This window comes from Parus major, chromosome 2 (assembly GCF_001522545.3).
Source record: "Parus major isolate Abel chromosome 2, Parus_major1.1, whole genome shotgun sequence".
In the NCBI taxonomy this organism is placed as follows: domain Eukaryota; kingdom Metazoa; phylum Chordata; class Aves; order Passeriformes; family Paridae; genus Parus; species Parus major.
In genome coordinates this window covers 45,799,520-45,816,783 of record NC_031769.1, presented here as the reverse complement: position 1 = coordinate 45,816,783, position 17,264 = coordinate 45,799,520, and the positions used below count along the sequence as shown (strand labels likewise).

At 39.5% G+C, this 17,264-nt stretch overlaps 1 protein-coding gene across 3 annotated transcripts in view; it reads right to left on the bottom strand.

Moving 5' to 3' along the window:
- The window catches only part of BMPER (BMP binding endothelial regulator), a 151,979-nt gene that overhangs the window by 66,626 nt on the left and 68,089 nt on the right, over nt 1–17,264 (bottom strand). For all 3 annotated transcript variants that reach the window (XM_015619660.3, XM_015619657.3, XM_019005800.2), the window contains 4 exons: nt 11,085–11,184; nt 7,713–7,822; nt 6,958–7,098; nt 4,601–4,705 (listed from right to left, as the gene is read on the bottom strand). In XM_015619660.3, the coding sequence (XP_015475146.1) occupies nt 4,601–4,705; nt 6,958–7,098; nt 7,713–7,822; nt 11,085–11,184 (456 nt within the window). The remainder of the gene's footprint in view (nt 1–4,600; nt 4,706–6,957; nt 7,099–7,712; nt 7,823–11,084; nt 11,185–17,264) is intronic.

Here is a 17,264-nt window from a genome sequence, read left to right as displayed (position 1 = left end):
AGGAAGGAAGGAACTAAATTATCTCAAGTTAATCAGCAAGCTAGCAGAGAAGCCTGAAAAAATTGACATTGAACAATGTATTTTTCCAAGCAAAAACTGATGTTGGTTATAAAAGAACTTACAGTGATACTGAAGCTCACCCATATTCCCACACAGGTAGTGAGAGCTATATAGAGAGGAAGTCCACTCTGTGTGACTACTGCTCCTATTCTCACCAAGTAGGTAAGCAAGGTGAGGACAGCAAGAGTGAGCAAATGGAGCTGTGCTATCCTGCCCCCTAAACATATAGAAAACTTGTGAAAACAGACAAAAAATTGGTGACAGGTCTAGGCAAAGAGTGGGGAAGTGGGCAAAGGCAGCCCTATTGCTGTCTGCCTTGCTTTTTACCTACAGTGCTGCCAAGCTTTGAAAATGTGCATGGGGAGGCATGAACTCCAAGTATCTGCTAGAAAACTGGAGTGGAGCATGTTCCACCCTGCTCCTGCTTGATGTAGACGCTTGGCATGAACGAATCCTTGGTCATGAATGCACTTGGGCACAATACCCACACAGCCCAGTTCAGTGTAGGCTTGTCTTTGAATACGCAAATTCATGTGAACACACTTGAGACACATCTGGACTTAAGAAAAGGGATCAGAGTTGCAGTGGCAGAGTTAGAGGCACTTAAATGTTTGTGTGTTTCCCAGGTCCCAGCAAAGAGAAAAGCTGAGGACCAGGCTGCAACAGTAGGCTTATCAAGCACCTGCTAGAACAGAACCCCTTAAAGGAGGAACCCTCAAAACCACACAGAAATAGGGAGCTTAGCAACACATATTTGTAGGAACAGAAACATGCAGCTGAATGCCACACACTGCACTGCATAGCCTTACCTCTCTGTTTCAATAAAAGAGTTGAAATGATCAGCCGAGCTGGAAGTGGCAAGAATTCAAGTGAAATTGGAATCTCCAAGGCAGCCTGCTGAGGCTGGTTACTTGAGCCACCATGTTGGCCTGAGATCCTGTTTTTGTCTTGTAGAATAAGGAAACCCATTATTGCTAACATGTGCTGCAAGAGTTCGTTAGCATTGAGGGTTCCCTTAGGAGTGGGATAAGTGATGTGATCCCATTTTTCCCTATGAATATTTATAAGCAGACCACATTTGAGTCTATTTATTTTCAGGGATTTTTCTTCCTTTTTATGGGGTTTTCAATTTTGTGTCTGAGGTTTCTATTTTCTATTTTTTTTTTAAGGCAAGACTAATTTCTGGGGAAAAGAGGTTGTTTGGTTGTGCAATAGCAACAGCTGTTGTTTTTTTGTGCTTCATTTGGCACTGGAGTAAAAACAGCAACTTTTTGTTTGTAATAATAACAGATGTGTATAACATTATATGCAGTCTGTGCTAGAGATGGGAGAACGTGTTCTGAATAAATTTTCAGCTCACTTGAAGTTCATGGGTTCAAAATTTACCCACAGAATCAAACTCTGCAAATGTCTTCACCTGCCGTGAATTTAATTGTATTAACTTTTGCACAGCCTTGGAGCTCAGTAAAGGTTATATGCTGTAAAATTCACCAAGCTCTTCTCTAGCAGTACAAAAAGAAGCATGTTCATGGCCACTGATCATTACCACAGACTTAAGATGTTAGTGAGGAATTCAAAGGCATAAGAAGGGGCAAGGTGATAAATTATAAGGATGGGTAATCAGAAAGAAGATGGCACAAGGCAAAGGAATGACTAGAGCAGAGCTAGGGCAAGTAAACAGCAAATTCAGTAAGAAGTCTAAAGGATCTCTGAAACAGTGTTTCCAAATGTTGAGATTGCTCCCTTTCTGTAAAGTATTTAAGCATGTGTTTAAGTTTCAGCACACTAACTTCAGCAGAACTAGACACGTGTTTAATAGCTTTGTTGAGTGGGGGCCAGTATGTACCACACCTTGCAGGTTGACATTCCAGGTAACTTGAGAGAGGGAATATCTGTGTGGAGACAGTCACCACAAAGCATGAAATAGGAACCACAAGCCACAAGGCTCACTAGAATGCCAAGGAGGACCAATCCTACTATAAATGTGACAGGAGGGACTGAATTTGAAAAATGTATTGGATCTGCAGCAGATGAAAAGAATCTAAGAAAGACATTTCCTGCAATTGCTGATATGGGATTAAATGCTCCAAAAAGAAAAGAACAAAAGAAACAGAAACCTGTGTCTACTTCTATGAAGAAAACTAAAGAAATGGCAGAAACAGTCTTAAAAAATATGTCAGCCTGCAACCAATAGATTGAATAAAAAAAATGGTTGTGCAGTATTGGAAATTTCTGCAGAATTACCACTTTGAAACCCATACTTTCAAGAAATAATTGGCCAAAATTTATTATGATAAGTAAAATAAAATAAAATAAAATAGCCCAAAAAAAAGCCATGCACAGTATCATGCAAAGAGTATTAAGACTGCATGGTAAAGCATTTAAGTCAAGGAATAATATTCTAAATTCTTTGTGAATCTTCAATCCTTTCACACTCAGTTGTCTGTATAATAATACACATTTAATGAGGTAACTTTATGTTGCCTGACACCTAAGGGATATGAAACCACATTTTATTTCACAGCAGTCTTCAATAGTGGAGACTGCTTACTGTCAAAAATATTGTGAAGAGAGAAAAGGAATGGACGCATCTACAGTTTGCAGAGACAGCAGCGTAACTCTATGTGTGATATTCAGGCTGTCAGTATCAGAACCACTAATATATCTTTATCTTGAAAAATGTGGTGTGTTTAAGTGATGTTTATAGATTTCTGACAGAAAGTCTCATCAAAGATAGTGGAGCAGAGATGAAAAGTAAAAGATTTAAATCAATTAGCATACATTATTTGCTTTAAAACTACTTGGTACCCATTTGGAATAGGAAAATAAATCTTACTCTAGAGTTTACATTCTTTCTCCTACTTCTCCTTCCAGTTTATCTTGGAACAGCAAAAATGTAATGTGTACCTGTAGAGGAGGGTGGGTTTGATTGCAATATGCATTTTAGGGTGGGGATCTGGCTGACTGATTATATACTGGAGAGGAAGGTGCTGCAGGGTAACAAAAATGGTCTTTCCAGCCCTAAGGAACCAGACCTTGTTTTCGTTCAGCTTGTTTGCAGACTCACCTCAGAGGTCAAGTGCAGTTTAGGACTTCACATTAGCCTTGGAGCAGGTTCTATAGCAGCTTTGAATGAGTTTGTCAGTCTCACGTGCTGCAGCACTGTCCGTGGTGAATTTTTACCCACCACTATTTTTATTTTAGAAACCACTTCAACTGATCATCTCTATGCACAAATTTATATATGGATACAGCTGAACTGATGTGCTTCACTGAAGATCTCTATTAAGTCATTTTAGCTACTTGATCTCAGAAGCACCTTAAATGTTTAAAATGCATCAGCACAAGAAAAATATAAATGCAATGCAGTGTGTGCAAGACCTAAAAAGTCCAAGCTCTCACCTCCTGCATATACTGTGAATGGCATGAAGGTAGCAAACCTGACTGCCATGAGCCATACATATAACATTCCCAGAAGAACAGCTCCATTTGTTCACGCTTCCTGATGTGCATGCAGCATCTCATGTGAGGCCCATTAAGAGGAGAACTGCTCTCTGCAGTAAGTGCCAGAGGGACAGGAAAAGGATTCTCCCTCTTCTGAGGATCTTGAAGCCCTCTGTCACATCAGAATGGGGAGAACCAAGGTGCAGGCTCTTTATTCTACCACCACTTCTGTCAAAAGTTTACACATAAAAAATTTTACAAACTAAGAGCTTTTCATTTAAAAAATTTATATCTGGGTGTCAGTGACTCACATTTCCCCCACTGGCTTCCAGGATTGAGAAGAAAACACTGAGAAGGTGTAATGCTAACAACTTGGGTCTCTCTTCTGCAGTTTTGCTCACAGATCTGCCCCTACATAAGGTGCTATTTAGAGCTCCATCTTGTGAAACCTTGAGCCATAAGACCAAAATCATTTATCAGTGTGAGAAATCCAAGAAACAAAGGCTGATTTTAGCTCAGGGTTTCAAGCAAAGCTATTTTTTGATGCCATTAAGCTACAATTACAGCATTCTTTGGGTTCACTTTAGAGTTTCAAATAAAAAATACCCAGGCCACAACCTTAGTGAAGGCTGAAGCACGGCTTGGTTGAACTAATTTTCTTAGATTTGTCTAATTTACATTTTCAACCAAGTATTAAGCCTCATATGCACTGAAAAATGCAAGTACAACAATCTGCTGCGGCGTGCCTTAGCAATATATACACTACTGAAATATTAACATAGTCACCTCTCCACTCCATAAAACTATTAAATAAAAGTCAAAAATAAGTGTGCCAATGCAGATACTTGGGACAGAGAAAGTTAAAGGAGAAGAAGAGGTGGAGCACAGAGTCATCAGAGCAAGGACAGAGGCAGGAAGACCATACTCAGGATAGCAGTAGCACATTTGGGGAATGCCAACCAAAATTAACATTCCAAATGATCCCTTCTTTCCAAACAGCATGTCCCACTGTCATGCACACACTTCCAAGAAACACTGGAAAAGATAATGGTGGAGCAGAAAAATGAAGAAAGCTCAGTTCTTTTAAAAAACTCACATGAGGACAGCTGCTGACTGGAATGCACTGTTTCTTGCGACACTCTGTCTTGCCTTTCACACAAGCACAGATGGTGCAGTTCACAGAGGACCACATCTCTCCATCCTGCAAGAGGGAACATGATATAGTATCAGCTGGGGTGGCAACAAAAAGCTATTTCAGCAATGTATCATTGCACAAGAAAGGATGAATTTCCCTGTTGGCACTGTGTCATTGTTTAGTCTAAATTATTTTGAGGTGTCTGTCCATGGCCAGTTGGATTCAAGACAGGGATCAAATTCAGCCAGGTTTTCTTCCCTTAGGCCTTGTTGGTAAGAAATTTATTTTTCCAAAGCTAACCAAATCACATTTGCATTTTTCAACAGTGTCCTGATTATTTGTATTGTTTTCTATCCAATAAGCATCTGAGTTGTGATCACACCTACCACAAATTTTCATTTCAGTTCACATAATCAGAAAAACCTGATTCTGTGGGTTGAGTGACATCTTTAAGTTGTTGCACATGAAAATATTTGATTAAGATGTCAGCAGATAGTGAATTTATTCCCATATGTAGCATCTTTTCAACATAGGGCAGGAACGGTCAAATAATTCTAATTTAGATTACTACGGCACTTTCATGGATATCTGATCTGCTAAACATCTGAAAATATTTAGAAGAGATACAGTATTGAATCTCTCAAAAGCAGAGCAGGTAAGACAGCCTATGTATAGCTCTGAAAATATGAAGTGTAGAGCATAATATGCCTTGTGGTCTTGTCCCCACTTGGGATGAATTGCTTGTGGAACTGCCCTGGCTCCTTTTTACACAGTGTTGTATCTGCCAAGCATGGTTCCTAAAACATTCTGTCTCACCCACTTACAGTCTTATGCTAGACCGCTTAGAGCCAAAGTGTGCATGTTTTCTGTTTACAGGGCTGCTGGGAAGGAAGGGTGAGGATAGACCTGACAGGAACAGGCAGTTCAACCAGACAGCTGTGAATAATTATGTGCCCACCTCAACATGATGTTCTGACCAGAAACAGAAACAGACTATATCTGAAATGCCAAGGAGACTAACTTATTCAGCTCAGCTTGCTTCATCAAAGGCTGTCTCTCTCCTATTTTTTGTTTCTAGGGTATGTTTCTATTGCCTGGAGTTTCTGATGTTCTTCGGTCTCTAATGACCACTCACCAGGCATCTGCCAAGATACCAGAATACATCACAGCTGACTGCATGCAGCTGCCCTGAATTTTTGTCTTACAGCTGGTTTTGCACAGGAGTGCAAAAACACATTTGCTGTGTCCATTCTGTGTTAGACCATTGACTTCATAGAGAAATATTGAATTTACTTTTTTGCACACAAGGCCAGAAATGGATGTACTGTCTCGTTATTTTTTCACACTCCATATAATACTAGTAATATATAATAAAATCTTCACAAGAAGCAGAATATTTTAGTTGGGTGCCTAAGAAGTAGGCATTTGTTCCTGAAGCACAATGGTGCCAGTGTGAAAGTGCCAATCAGATGGAGCATAGTCTCAGCGTACAGTAGGTTCACAAGTAATTTCCAGAATAAACACTTCTGCTATGTACACAAAAGATGGAATAAATGGGAAGCAATTCTGGCTGAGCAAACCAAGTACTCACACAGGACTTAACATTTGATCTGATTCAAGGGTCTCTTAATTCACAGATGGCCCATGAGGTGACAGAATCTTTTTCTGACACAGTGTGAAAAAAAGCTGCACCACTTGGAAAAACAAATGGGGTCTCAGAAACAGCAGAAGCATTCTGCAGGGAATCCCTTGTGATTTTAATACATAGGGTGAGAGTGCAGTAGGTAACAGTTATTACATGGCTATCCCAGTATAAGATGTCAGGGGTGCTGTCCTTAGCAGAGACGTGAAATGTAGTAAATCAAGTAACTTTCAGCCAAAACGAACTTCACAAAGCTCTTGTTGGCTCAGTTACGGAAAAGACTCTGGCTCGGCAGATAAAGCCTACATACCACTCAGAATATCTCCTCCATGAGTATCAGTGATTGTTTTAGAAAGCAGAGCATTAGTATCTCTTACTAAAAATGAATCCATTGTCATGAAACTGCAGCTTGAACATCTACACACAGAGGGGCAGACAACATGTAACATTCAAGGGGGAACTAAACTTTAACTGTTGACTATCAGCAGAATTTATGCAAACTCAGAAAAAAAATGAGCAGATGGAAAATTCTGCAAAGCTTTGCCTCTGAGTTGTTCCATCATCAACTAGGATGGTGACAATTCTGCTAAAAACAAGTCACAATAATTTACAGCAAACTCATGCTCTTTTGGCTGTTACAACGGCACCTACCCTTGAGCCACACGTGAAACCTTACCTGAAAGACTTTATTGCCAAACTTGCATACTTTCACCTCCTCAGGAGAGATGTATGAGATACATTCCTTGCAGCAGTGGTCTTTGTTTTTATTGCATTCACCAGGAAGTAAGCATCTCTTCTTACATATCACTGTTGAATCCTAGGTACAGAGGTGAAAGGAAATCATAAAATCATCACCAAGATGTTTGTGCTCCTGTGTGTCCTTATATATTTCTGCTTGCTCAGTCATTGCATCCACCCAAGCCACTGGACAGGTGCTTTGAACAGGTCAGCTCAGATAAAATAAATATTATTTACAGATAAAGGGAATCTTTCATGGTCTATGAATTTAAAGCCTAGCTTGCACTTCTGTTGACCTGCAAAATCTCACTGATTTTGGTGGCACTTTGATTTGTTTGCCTTTGTAAAAAACTTTAAGATGTTGCAGTCGTGTTAGGGAACTAAATAAAAAACACTGACCTTCAGCAGAGAGATGGTAATTCATAATTTAGAAAATCCTCTTCCAGTCTAATGCAGTCTTAAAGAGGACAACATAATCTGAGCAACTTTATTTTGCATCAGACAGGGTCAGGCATCATGTCTCAACTGAGACTTAAACTTTCCTAGCACAACTGCAAGTGCTCTTCAGATCAGATTCTTTGAGACCACACAAGATGCCAAAGAATAGTATCAGGCTTACAATTCCACAGCCCTACAAATTACTGCTAAGCCAGACAACCATCAGCATACAATATCTAAGCACTATGGACTTACCTTGCATGTACACACTGTGCAGTTGTCATAGATAAATGAGGAACCATTATCATACACATTGCTGTGAAAAAGGCAGCTTCCAAATGGGAGGTCAAACACTTTCCTCTGTCCTGAATATGAATAAACAGTAACAGAAACAAAATGTGGTTGAAAATATGCCACATTGTCAACAAAAATAGTAGGGCTTATTGTCACCAAATTCATGTGCAACGTGTCATTTGCTATGTGCTTCCATTTCAATCTGAAAAATATGTACTTTTAACAGTTCACTATTCTTTTGGTACACATTCATCTCTGCACGTTCTACTGTGGGATGGAATATAAATGATTTATGGCATGTTTATAAAGTAAAAATCTTTCTTCTTCTCATCATAAAGTGCACAGTGCAGCTAAAGGAATAAAAAGTAAGCACTGCAAACTCTTAAGGTAGGTACACTTAAACTAGTTTAAACAGTCTTTAACTTAAAGCAATAACTTATCAAATAAAGCAGTCTAAACTTTTTTAGCATATCTGCCCCAGGGGTTCACAGCAGCCAAGCTAAATCAACTCAGTGACACTGATCCAAAAAAAATCATAGGTGTTGTCCAGTCTCATTAAGATAGCTTGGTGTACCATGTCTTCACGCAAGGCAACAAGAAATATAGGAATCTGCATAGTTTATGAACAGAATGAACACAAGATATTTAGTTTCCGTAATCTGAAAATTACTTGGGTTTAATGGCAGTGAGACAAAGGTTTGGGGCACTATACAGGGAAGGCAGCACCAAAATCAAATCCTTCCAGAAGTCATGTGATCCCACAAATACTTTCAGACCCAAGTTACAATACAGTTTGCACTCCTGTAAGCTTCTCTTATTCCTCAGCTTCTTTCTCAGTAAGTTATTTTTAAAAAGATACTATTATAATACATACACATGGGCTCTTCACAAAAACACTATACTTACTTGCCTACTTTTGAATTTCCCTGTTTACTGTTGGAGATGGGTAACTAATAAGTTCTTTTATGTGTGGTTGTCACTCTCCTACCTTATAATTTCTGACATCTAATGTTTAATAGGCATCAAATCCAAGGTAGGGAATTCCCACTCAAAGTACATATTAAAAGTGCTAAATACTAGGCCAATATTTTAGCTTTCAAACCATCAGGTCTTTGGCACACTGTAATTCCTTCCTTTTTCAATAATTCTTGATAAATGTAGAGCCTCTTTAAAAAAAAATTCCACTTTCCTCTCAGATATAAGTGAACAAAAGAATAAGCGTACAGCAAAATCCGTTGGATTTGCCTTCAGTTTTTACAAATTGAATGTTAAACAAAAGTTATTAAATAATTGCTTTTGTTCTGTTAGACACAATTTAAACATCCCTCTCCTGCAAATTAGCTACTTGGAATTAATCTGTGATTGCATAGCCAGCCTTCTTGCACAGGATGTGTGTCTTTCTCAAAAAGTTTTATTTATCCTGCAGGACTGACATAAGGAATCAGTTGAGGATGCTCAGAAGTCCTAAAAGGAACTGCTCCACATCCATGCACTACTTAGGGGCAAAGCCCTGCCTCAGTCCTGCCTGTAACAACACTTCTGCTGCTCACTGTGGGGCCAGGACTTCAATTGCAGAGCTTGTGTCAGCAAATGAACAAAAGTCCAGTTCTCTCCCACACTATCTCGCCATGCCTTGCAAACTGCTCAGCACAATCCCGGGTGGCCTACCCAGTTCAAATAGTTGGTTCAAAACCGCTGTCAAAGGAGACACCACTTTAAAAGATGTGGTGATGAAGATATTGGCTTAATGGTTGTCTTTGCTGGCTCATAACCACTAGTTAAACTAATAATTCAAGTCCCAGTAGAGTCCACAGCATTCTTCTAAGCTATGTCTGCTGACTATCAGGAATTCAATTGCAGGGAGGTCCTTCATATGATACTTTAAAAACCATGCCTCAGCATCCCTGGAAATTTTTCTCTTTCCCAACTACCATGCAGTGTGTTACTCATCCCTTGGCTTTACCTCCCCACCAGAACATTTAACACTTCCCTGTAAATAGACATAATCAATTCCCAGGTATATGAAATGCTTTAGAGTAAAAACTACATAAAAATGAAATACATTATTATTACTGAATTTGTTTACATTCTAAGAAGGGAAAAAAGAAATTTAAGAAAGATTCCCTTGAAGTAGTCAAAAATTAAAGCTGCATTTTGAATGCCTCGTTCAAGGAGGGGAAAGTTCAGTCAGGAAAAGCATGGGGAGGACAGGACAAGGGGAGTTTTCAGAAGGAAAGGAAAAATGTTCTCAGCCAAAACAGAAGCTCAGCATTTGGACTGTTCTCCTATCCATTTCATTCCTCTAGTGCATTACTCTCTGGTACTGTGGTTGAATGTTCCAGGCCGACATTTATTTACCTGAAGAACTTCTCAATTAGCAAATAAATAAATTCAGGTTTGTTTCAAGCGGTCAAAAATGTAAAGTATTATCAGAACCTGGAACTCTATATAGCTTTGCTGGCTCCAAGGCTAGACATCTCTGTATCTCTAACCTAGACCTGTTAAGAGATTTCAGATAAAAATATAGTCAAAATTACAAAAAGTTTCCATTGATGAACTGGAAGTAATTAGTTCTGAAATTTTCCAATCCTAGTTATAACCCTAGTTATAGACCAAACTAAAGTCAATTTACTTGGCAGGATGTAAGTGCTCCTTGTTTAAGAAATAGATGGAATGTTAACCTGTGGGATCTGTGGACAAAGTAAGAGCACAAGGCAGTGCCTTATTTTGTCACTGCCTAGCTTGTCATGTCCTGGAAGAGCCAGCCCTTCTTAGAGGCCTATGACTCACACCTTTCAAATGTGTTGGAAAGATGTAATTGAAAATATTCCTGGATGATTCCACCTTAAGAAGGCTATCATGAGATGATCTCCTGGATCCATGGCCTCTCTGACAACAGTTTCTATAAATGCAATGTCAGTTCAGAAGTTTCCTCTGACCTGCATTTCCTCAAAAACCAAAAATGCAAATGCTCACTCAAGTACTAATATGAGATGATGAGGCCTTTTTCTTGTGGCAAACTCCAAAGGAACATTTCCTCCACCTCAATCTCCTTCGTAAAATATATGATGAAGGTGGGAAGCATCCCTATATTTTTTCTTTTAAGCAAGGCAACTGGTCTGTGTTCAAATGCTCTTCTGCAGCTGCTTGATTAACCACAACCCTAACACTGACCATTCAGAGTACCTCTTCAAAATCTGTGGATTATAAACTGAGCAATAGAATCTCTTACTCCTCCTGGAATTTACCAGTACTGTGAAATACTGGTCTAAAATAGGTTATGCACAAACATATTGTATTAATTACAAAATTCCTAGGGGAAAAACCACTCACCTAAGCATTTGGGGCAGCACTGTCCAGCAGGAATGTGACTGAGGTGCTGGGGACATGAGAGAATGGGGCAGACTTCTTGGATACACTGTGTCCTGCCACCCTGAAGGAAAATAGGCTCCATTAGAAAGAAATTAAAGCAAATGTGCGTGTACGCGCACACACACACACACACACACACACAGAGGCAACAAGGTCTTGAAAAGCCTTACCAAAGCAGTATTTGCCAATAGAAATTTCTGCTTGCATCAGACACACAGGACATGTACAATTGTCCTTCAAGAGTTTCTATATTGCTTGCAGAGAGCTTGGATTATCCATACTTTTTACAATCTCTCAAACAATGAATGTAGTAATTGAAGAAACAGTGTTTTTCTATCTTATTTCTTGGTGTGGATATGATAAAACCAGGGAAAATAAAATCATTATCCATGAACATTTCCGGATGTTCCAAAAAGTTATTGAGCAATTTTTTATATTATTCTTCATCTCCTGTGTCGTGCCCTTCTAGGCTTGTCTGGGACAGGGATTATGTGCTGAAGCAAGATGAGAGCAGGTGTTCTTCCCCTATGTCTGTGACCTCAGAAGCCAAATAAGGCGAAATCACTTAAGAAAGAACATTCTTGTTAGCTTCCAAGTCCAACTATACAAACCCTGAAGGTCTGCTTTCTTCAGAGGACTGAAAACCAAGTGGGTATATGAAATTCTGGGAATGAATGAGGAAAAAACAAAAGAAAAGAAAAAAAAAATCAAACTAGACTGGATATATCCTGGTGTGTCATAAACAGAGGCAAAGACAAAAGCATAGAAAATATATTGAAAATTGAGTCAGTTAAAGAGATCTTATTTCTCATTCTGCTCTGTTGCCTGATTACTTCATCACACCTTCAGAATACTGTATTTAGCTCTAGACCCTCTACCAACATGTGCTCCATATGCTTATGAGAGGTCCAGGTTGCCAAACTTTAAAAATCAGTCCACCTTTTTCTCAGCAAGTCAGGTTTTTTCATCTAGCTGTCTTGCCTTATTTATCACTCAGAGCTGCAGGCTCATCCCAGCAATAAGCTTTGTGTTCCTGATGCTGTGACTGAAGGCTTACGAACAGTCTCCTCCAACCTACATGCTGAAAGGCTCTCGCGGCTCCCTGGGGAGAGATGGAAAAAGCCGTTCATTTTGAAGAGCTCCGTGCCTGAAATGATGGCATACCACTCCACTCCTAATGGCCTCAGTGAATCATGTAAAAGCTTTTACATATAGGCAGACCCACTGTTGCACAGAAAACAACATACTGACTGTACCCCTGTTCTATAATAAGTTTTCAGGCACTGAAGTCTACCTGTCCCATGGGGCTACCAAAGCATCCTTGAGTGCACATGGCTGAGGACTGCTCGTAATTCTTTCACTGCAGCATGCAGAAACACAGACCTTATTGTAGACTGAAACGACTGCTCTAAATTAAGGGCCAGACCAGAAACTTGACAAAACTAAATTAATTCTTTAGTGATGTTCCTTAGTATGCTCAGGGAATAGCTCTGTGAGAAGAGACACAGGTGCAGAGTGAAAGGAAAGAAACAAAGAAGAGCTCTCTGAAGTTGTGCTGTGATTCACCCAGGGAAAAAAGGCTACAAGAAGCCGAAGTTCAAACTTCGGTGACAATTCAGCAAAAGATAAAGCAGGGCATGGATGTCTCAGCCAGACTGGTGACAGGATCAGGGATATATCCATGGAAGATAATGAGGAAAGGCTGAGGGAACTGGGACTGTTCAGCCTGGAAAAGAGAAGGATTCAAGGTGACCTAATTGCAACCTTTGCGTACCAGAAGGGAGCCTACAAGTAAACATGGAGAGAGGCTGTTTAGAAGAGCATCTAGCAATAGGAGAAGGAGAAATGGCTTTAAACTGAGAGTAGGCTTAGATTGGGTTAGATTAGATTAGCCTTTAGGAAGAAAGTCTTTACTGAGAGGGTGACGAGACACTGGAACAGGTTGCCAGGAGAAGTGGTGGGTACTCCATTCCTGCAAGTGTTTAAGGTCAGGTTGGATGGGGCATGGAGCAACGTGGTCTAATGAAAGGTTCCCCTGCACACAGCAGGGAAATTGTACCTAGATAATCTTTAAAGTGTCTTTCAACCCAAGCTATTCTATGATTCTGTGAAGATAAAGCAATACTCCAACACATGGTGGGCACAGGTCCATTCTTGCAATCATGCTGCTGCAAAGCTGCCATGGAGTTTTGCTTCACTGACAGACTGAACCAAAGCTCAAGCTTAGCACGCCATTGAGATGTTGCCTTTGTAGCCTCTTGCATAGGTATCTTCATAAATACAAAATGCCATGGATAATGTAAAATATTTCCTCACTCTAGCCTTTTGTTTATAGCTCCTGCCTATAGTTTTGCACTGGCCCTTCTGCACAAACTAGGACTAGTTCCACCTGTCTCTTCACCTCAGTGCTACTCCTGCTTCCAGCTGGAATGCTGCTTTTTAACACCAAACTATTTTCTAACCTGCTGCTGTCCCAGATAGGTTCTCCCAGGCTTGAGTTTCATGCAAGTGCAAGTTCAAAAACAGTCTGAAACAAACAACCTGTACCATTTAAAGTAAGAATAATTCTACCTGCCCTAAAGAACTTAGAGAGATAATTCACTGGGCACTTACTAAATGTTAAAACACACACAATATTTCTATTTTCTTAAAACTCTCAGTCATCATAATTCAAGACTCACAAAGCATTCAGAATACCTGTTTTCAAAGCAGCTGATGCAGCCAGTACTTTAAATTGCATGGACTAGAGATGGGTAGGAAAAAAAAATGAGTGCAACAAAAGTTCAACAAAAATACTAAAAATTAATAGAAAAAATAACTCTGGAGAGTAAGAAGATTGGCTTTGGACAACCTAAGCTAGGATGGGAACTGCACAGTGAACACCTTTCCTCTTCCATTTCTCAATTGCATCTACATCTTTTAGCTCACATTTCCTTGTATGATATCTCTCAGGCAGCCCGAATGCTCCAGGTCAGGAGCAAAACCCCCCAGTTATTCCAGTAAAATCAAACCTGAATTGGAAGCCAGCACAGACCAATAAAGCACAAGTGACATCTGTTTCCTGTGAGAAATGCTATTCAAGATCTAGGCAAATAAATCCTTGAGCAATAGTTAACCTGAAACCTTAATCAGAGGAGGCTGCTGCAGCTCAGAGTTTTCTGGAGGTAACAGATTTTGTAAGAAATCTATTGTCTACAAAGAAAATATTCACTTTCCGACTTGTAGACAAATAGAAATACTGTATCTCCTGCTGACACCTCATATCTGCAAGATAAACCAAAAGGCTCTGAAGCATCAGCTCAGCAGGTGTTGTGGACTGAGGTTTCATCTTGTCTAAGCAGTTTTCTCAAGAGACAGAAGAGAGAGGGAGATGAAATAGTACTTTCTAACACTCCCGTGAGAGCTCCATCTTTAAGACAGATAATAAATCCTTATTTAAGTGAAAGCATGGAGCTGGTCCATCTAGCCATCCATTCAATTCTGCTCAGCTCCTACCTCAATTATGATATTTTGCTGTTCATTAAGGACACCTTGGCAGTGTTGACACACCCATCCAGACTATGACCAACTAACTGCTGGAGACACTGGATGAAGGACAAAGGAGCAGTTTCTGGGTAGGTGTCCTGGTTTAGGGCACATGCCTGGTGCACAGCCTATGTGCTGGGACAGACAGAGAAAAAAATGCCTGCAGAAAAATGTCTGCAGGTTAGGAGTCTGTTGCAATTAATCCCCAAAAACCTTGAAGTTCATCTACCATGAGGGTGAGAAAGTGATCACCACCAACAGCTTGTCTTTAACAGGTTTTTAAAGAGCTCATGAAATCCCAGTAGGACAGAGATTTCCACACACCCAATTTGTTTGCTACTGTTAATGAACATGTCTAAACTTAACAATATTTTACATACATGTTATTTAAAGTCAAAGGTTAACATCAGTATTATCAAGAACCAGGTTGCTTGTGGGTATCTCACTTTCTATTTGACTTTCAGGTTTCATCTCTGTGCTTTAGTAAAGCTATAAATCATCTAAAAAGATTCTTCCTTAGTTTTGCCCTATGTTCACCTTGCACTTGAATGACTGCTCATCCTCTAACAGAAGTAAAATTTCCATTGATTTTGCAGAATATTTTGTCTAAGTGCTGACTGGCATTAGGATTCAGTGGATGCACATTAATTTTTAACTTTCATTCTAGAAGTGTGAAAGGTTTCATTTGCTACCAGTGAGTCTATCCTTTCAGGAAAAAAAAAAAAAGAAAAAGGAAATATCAAAATAACATTTCTCTCAACTCTGGGATACATATTCCAGACATTAAGAGCAAGGTCAGACACACACTGTAGACTCAGCAGGGTTGTTGTAAGAACTAAGACAGATGTTCAAGGCTGTCTCCAGCTATGAAGAAAGATTTTACGCCACCAGCATGAAAAAAAAAACTTTGAAAGTTCAACAGGGTCACTACTGAGCAAGTCTGCCCCATGCCAGTGGCAAGAGAAGCCAAATAAACACACAACTGTGTGACTGTTTGTCTTCAACTACTCTGCCCCAGTGCAAGTAACTACAGTCACTATGAACATAATAAGAAATATTATCATTTCTGTGACAACAAAGGCATAAAGGCAATAGACATATACCAATAAAGAGATGGACATATTATTTAAGATTCAGTTAACAATGACTATTACCATTCTGGAATTAATAAAATATTAAGGAATTCCAGAAGTCGTTTCATTACAGCATATTGGCTGATCTGTATAGGGCTTCCTAGGTGAAATAGATGGTGTGTTGGCTTGCATACACCTGGTGGCCCCCAGGAGCTCTGTCTGACTTGTTAACTACTCTGTGACAATAAAGACTCTGACTACCTCCCAAACATATACTAAAAACATAATCCAGGTCAGCAACACGTACTATGCAAGCATCTCCAAAATGCCTCTGGAATCATGTGCCCTGAAAACCCATACCTTGATTTTACAATCAGATTTCAGTCCCTGATGTGCCATGTAAGTAGATTTTGGGCACAATAAGGAGAGGATACTCGACTTAGAGTATGAGTTTAATCTGGAAATTTAATTTGGAAAGGTGTTCTCTTCCCAAATCAGAAGAAAGACAGTCCACTTCTTATAAGAATGCTGGTGCAGCATGGGGTGGACAGCCTCTGGAAATAACTTCACCCCTACACAGCATGTCAGGGTGCCTGAAACAGCCATGTCATGCACAGTCAGAGTTCCCAGGAAGGGTCACAGGAGGAAGTTTTTTTGGAAATGCACAAAGTATACAGTTCTCACCATAAAAGCAATCAGCACATCAGACAGACAAGCCAGAGCTTCCCACATCCCTGCAGCCTGATCTATTGTCTAGATTAGTATTTTTAAAATCTCTCTCTAGAAAGTGTTGGATAAAATTCAGAATAGGGAGATCTTGAGTTTCAATTCAAAACAGCAAGTATTTATACTGACTTGTATGTGCCAGATTTTTAAACTTTGAATCTAGATCTCAAACCCTATTTTCTGCAATATCAGTCCTAGGGGAAGGCTTTAGAAAGTGGCCCTGGTGACAGTATAAAGTGGTGTTGTAAGAACTGTGTGTGAAGCAAATACTCTACAGAGCTCACATACATTTTAAGGTCATACAGATTAATGTGGATATAAATAAATATTCTTAAATGTCTTAAAAATCACCTAAAAATCTATACAGATTAGATTTGGCAAGATAAAAGATTCTTGTGAAATAAATTACTAAACCAACTCTGGGGCAAAGCAAAGGCACAATTCTTTAAATTATTTAATTTTTTAATCTCTCTCTGATGCAAAGGCATTCCTTGACATAGAAAAAGAAGCATAAAAAATTCCACCAGTTTCTAGCAGTTTGTCTTCCATCACCTCTCCTATATGTACCCTTACGATATAACTTGTTAGGTGTACAGTCTGTGACATCAACAAGCTGCAATAACAAAAAAGTCTGACTAATTGTCTCCAACTGATGTAAATTCATGTCTCTGAGTTCTTAGCAAATTGCAAGTGTAGTTGCAAAGTGTCACAGAGTTAGAAGATCTTGACCTAAAACCAAGAACCAAAATGTCTCCCTCTTTTGGAAGTTACTGAGTATATGGTTGTATGCATCTGCTGAAGAAATAACTACATTAAT